General features: G+C 47.8%; 1 protein-coding gene across 1 annotated transcript; it reads right to left on the bottom strand.

Annotated features, from left to right (window-relative positions):
* Nucleotides 1–1,908: 1,908 nt before the first annotated feature.
* On the bottom strand, nucleotides 1,909–4,405 carry LOC134401229 (neurofibromin-like). The gene is made up of 2 exons (XM_063129981.1): nucleotides 4,346–4,405; nucleotides 1,909–2,754 (listed from the first exon to the last, which is right to left on the bottom strand). The coding sequence occupies exons 1-2, from the start codon at nucleotides 4,403–4,405 to the stop codon at nucleotides 1,909–1,911; spliced, it is 906 nt and encodes a 301-aa protein (XP_062986051.1).
* Between the last annotated feature and the right edge of the window lie 224 nt (nucleotides 4,406–4,629).

Genomic DNA, 4,629 nt, shown 5'->3' with positions numbered 1-4,629 from the left:
CAGCTACAAACACTACCACCAAAAAACCTGGAACTCATTCTTGCCAAATCGAAAAGCCGTCATGTTTGTGTGTAATGTAGAAACGCAACCTTACCTCTTAGTCGGTGAACCGGCTGGCCTGCGTCACAAGCAAAACAGAAGAAAATAAACTGATTTCAGGCTGACGACACAAAGGCCCCGTGGATGAGCTCGCATTGAAACTAACAGAAAATCAGGAGCTGTGAATCAGTAGCTCAGTCCGTTACTGCCAAAGACGCAGGAGTTTCTGAGCTCAATGTGTTCCATGCAGGTCCACAGTTATAAGGGAGTGTTGAATTTTATTTAATTTATTTAAATGTAATTTGGGTCGTCGTGGGCTGGGGGATGAAAACAATGACCTGAATATGAGGTTGGGGAAAGAGAAACGTCTCAGCATGCTGAAAGGTGGAGACTGGATTACAGAACTTTCCAGGCTACAGGGTCAAGGGAATTTCCCCCTCTTTCCGCGTCACGCTTTGAATTTTACAGGGGTGGGCAGCCTGCTGCCCTAAAGCTACTAGTCCTGCTGGCTATATGTCACCTCCACTATCGAAGGCAGTAAGCCTATGTACACCAGTTGCTGGGGAACATGGGTGGGATGGTGCTGTGGGTTCCTGGTCGACAGTTGGTTGGTCACCGTGGAAACAGAATGCTGGACTGGATGGGCCCTTGGTTTGATCCAGCAACAGGGCTCCTCTTACGTTTTAACATTACGTAAATATATAACTTATCCATGAGGCATTATTATCTTCACCATAATTTCATTTATATTATTATCTTCATAGAATCATAGAATAGCAGAGTTGGAAGGGACCTACAATTCCACCCCTCCTTCGGTTGGCAGGCAGACTACAGTTCAGGCAGGCATCCTTTTTTATCCTTAGCATTTCATTATTTAGTGGCTGCGTTTCAGTTCACAAAATCAACTCTGAATCATACGATTCTTCTTTCAGTAAGGTGATGCCTTCTTCGTCTTACATACAGGCAGGCAGGCAGGCTGTTATAGTTCTACTTATACAATTCAGTCAGGCTGTCTCTTCCTTACTACCACAGTAGTCGTAGCTGGCACTGGCAGGCTGAATCTTCCCCTAAAGGGGCATACTTCATGCCTGGTGGGCATCAGCCTCACCATGAGCCTCTGCAAAAGCTGTAGGCAGAGTTTGTCACCGTGTGTGTGTGTGTGTGTGTGTGACTGTGTTTGCTTTGCTCACAGTGCAGAAGCATAGAAAGTGAGGGCAAAGCACCACACTCTCATTTCATTTCATTTATTACATTTATATACAGCCCCACAGCCGAAGCGCTCTGGGCGGTTCACAAAAGTTAAAAATAACAAACATTAAAAAGGTATACAAAATTTTAAAACCATCAAAAACTTTAAAACAACAGTGTAAAAAATGATGGAAGGAATGAGCACCTCGGAAAGGAGGAAGGGCCCAATCCTGACCCCCTCAGCCATTCGACGTACCTGCTTAGTGTTACGTTTGCGCGAGTCCTATAACACAACAAACATTTGACATCTACTACTGTTGATGGAATCGCAAGAGATTAACTAACCGTCATCAAAAATGGCCCCAATATGCACAAACTAAGAGGGTGGGTTTCAGGCGGCTGAACCATTTCGCTTGCCCTGAAAGTCAACACAGTGGCCCACAAGCCCACTCCACACCCCACTCTGCTCACATCTTGCTTCCGCAGTTCAAGTCAAATCCCTGCCACCTTGAGAAGTCAATTATTTAGTCTTTTCAAGCACTGTAAGAACTTACATTGGTGATTATACGGAGGAGTGAATTTACCAGCACATAATGAAATGTTGATGGAGAGTTCTGTGCCAGGCAGGTCTTGAAGTGCTGGTTATTGTGTGGGTTGATGCGGAAGCAGGACACTAAGCAGTCAATCATGAGGTCTATGTCTGCATTCTGGTTGCTTCTCGAAAAAGGCTTGAAGAGCAGGTTCTATAAAACACCCAATGTGCGCCCCGGTTATTTTAGTCTTGAGATCTACCACCATGGACTGCACTAGAAGGAAAATGACAGAATTGTCTTCCCAGCTGATGTAGGTTGATGCTTTGCTCAGCTTAACACAAGCAATGGCTGCACTTTCAGTCAGTTGCCTACTTCCACTGTGGCCTGCAAGAGCCTTCTTGAGGTTGTCCAGAAACAGCTTCCTGTTTATTTTGTTTTCCTCTACCACATCCTTGGCAATGTCTTGGATGATTTCTGGACACAAGACAAGGAGGAGGATTTGTAAGGGCCAAACGGCTGCTTTGCGTTTCGTGCTTTCAGCAAATCCATCCACCAAATCAAACAGCTTCTCTGCACAACCTGCCAGATCCATCTGTGGCGTCTGGTACAGCTTAGTAAACTCATCCGGATAGTTTTCCACCCAGTTCCAAAATGCCTTTTCAAGACTATTGATAACTGCCATCTGCGCAAGTTTCTGGAGGGATTTAAATTTAAAGGCCGTCTCTTGCAGAATACACTTCGGCTTAGCACAGTCCACACTGATGTACTGCAAGAGTTCAATGTCGTGGACATCAGCATTGTCTTCAGAGCAAACAGTCAATTCCTGCAATCTGGTGGAGATACGGCTGAAGACGGCATTGAAGTTGTTGCAGCTGAGAGAAAAGAGAACCCCGGAAGCAGAATTGCGGAGCTCTGCGGCTTGTTGATTCCCCTCCCGGTAGGTGTTGATAAAATGACAGATCTCCAGTGGCCTTGTAGGCCCCTTCCAACTCTGCTATTCTATGACTACACGCCCATCTGTGTTTGGGTGAGGTGCAAGCAGGGGGCAAGGCAATGCCTGGCACCACCACCAGTAGCCAGGCTGCCTCTCTCGCTGTGAAAATCAAACAGGCTAGTCCTCGGCTCACTCACCACAATGAGTTTCCAGAAGTGTTGTCTTTGAGAAGCTACCTCACACTGCAACTCATGGCAGTCACTGACTTCACCACAGCCAATACTTAGGCTTTTCCCAGTAGTTCAGCAGCAACCAACCAGTCCACTGGTTGCTCTTTGATTGCTCTGCCACCTCTCAGAAGAAGACACTTGGCACGTTCACTTTGCTGCGCATAGTTCCAGTTCAGTTGGGTGCTCCTGTGTGAAATCATGCCTTTGAGAAGCTACCTCACACTGCAACTCATGGCAGTCATTGACTTCAGCACAGCCACTACTTTGGAGGCGGTGGTCCTCCAGGATGTGGGTGATGAGGAGCAGCAGCTGGCCGAGGCTCTCTCTGCAGTCTCATCCAACCCCTCTTCCTCTGTAACCCCTCTTTGAGAAGCAACCTGTCACTTCAATTCATTGACTTCCCCTGTGAGAAGGAGCTAAACTCCAGCAGTCCACGGGTCACCCTTTGGAGCGCTCTCTTGATATAAGATGAAGTGTACATTATCCAGAAAGATGATTTTGAGAAGCAACCTGACACTTCAATTCATTGACTTCCCCTGTGAGAAGGAGCTAAACTCCAGCAGTCCACGGGTCACCCTTTGGAGCGCTCTCTTGATATAAGATGAAGTGCACATTATCCAGAAAGATGATTTTGAGAAGCAACCTGACACTTCAATTCATTGACTTCACCTGTGAGAAGGAGCTAAACTCCAGCAGTCCACGGGTTGCCCTTTGGAGACCTCTCTTGACAGAAGATGAAGTGCATGTGAACCAGGTTCATGGCTTTGAGAAGCAACCTGACACTTCAATTCATTTACTTCCCCTGTGTGAAGGAGGTAAACTCCAGCAGTCCACGGGTTGCCCTTTGGAGACCTCTCTTGACAGAAGATGAAGTGCATGTGAACCAGGTTCATGGCTTTGAGAAGCAACCTGACACTTCAATTCAATTACTTCCCCTGTGTGAAGGAGGTAAACTCCAGCAGTCCACGGGGCGCCCTTTGGAGCGCTCTCTTATGTGCACGTTATCGAGATAGATGATTTTGAGAAGCAACCTGACACTTCAATTAATTGACTTCACCTGTGAGAAGGAGCTAAACTCCAGCAATCCATGGGTTGCCCTTTGGAGCGCTCTCTTACTAAAAGATGAAGTGCACGTTATCCAGAAAGATGATTTTGAGAAGCAACCCATTGACTTCACCTGTGCTTTGGCAGTGGGCTGCTTTTCACCTGTATCCCTCCCAGCAGGAGCACAGGCCAAGGGTATTGGGCACAGGCTCTGTCTGCACACCATGGTTGGGCAGAGACCCGCCCCAGCCACCGGGAACAGGAGGAAAACTCCAGCAGTCCACTGGTTGCCCTTTGGAGGGTGCTGGCTGAGGATTGATTTTTCCAGGTCATCCGACACTTCCACTTTGCACATTACTGCAATGCTATACACTTACAGGTGGATCATCCAGCAACGTTAACGCTCCAAGCCACAGTGTGGTAGATGCCTGCATCATCTTCCACACTCAAAGTAACTGCTTCAATAAGCTGTGCAAAGTACCAGCTCCTTTGTGCCCACCGGCCCATGCCCGCCTCTCTGCCTGCCAGCCCATGCCCGCCTGCCTGGGAGCCGTCCTTGTGAGGTAGCTGGATCTGCTGGGACTGACTCCCCCAGAGATCTATGGGTTACTTGTACAAAGTACCAGCTCCTCTGGGCCCGCCCACCCACCCATGCCCGCCT

The sequence above is a fragment of the Elgaria multicarinata genome, chromosome 7, assembly GCF_023053635.1.
Source record: "Elgaria multicarinata webbii isolate HBS135686 ecotype San Diego chromosome 7, rElgMul1.1.pri, whole genome shotgun sequence".
In the NCBI taxonomy this organism is placed as follows: domain Eukaryota; kingdom Metazoa; phylum Chordata; class Lepidosauria; order Squamata; family Anguidae; genus Elgaria; species Elgaria multicarinata.
Note: the sequence above shows the minus strand (reverse complement) of the source record. Positions and strands in the feature narration are given on the sequence as shown.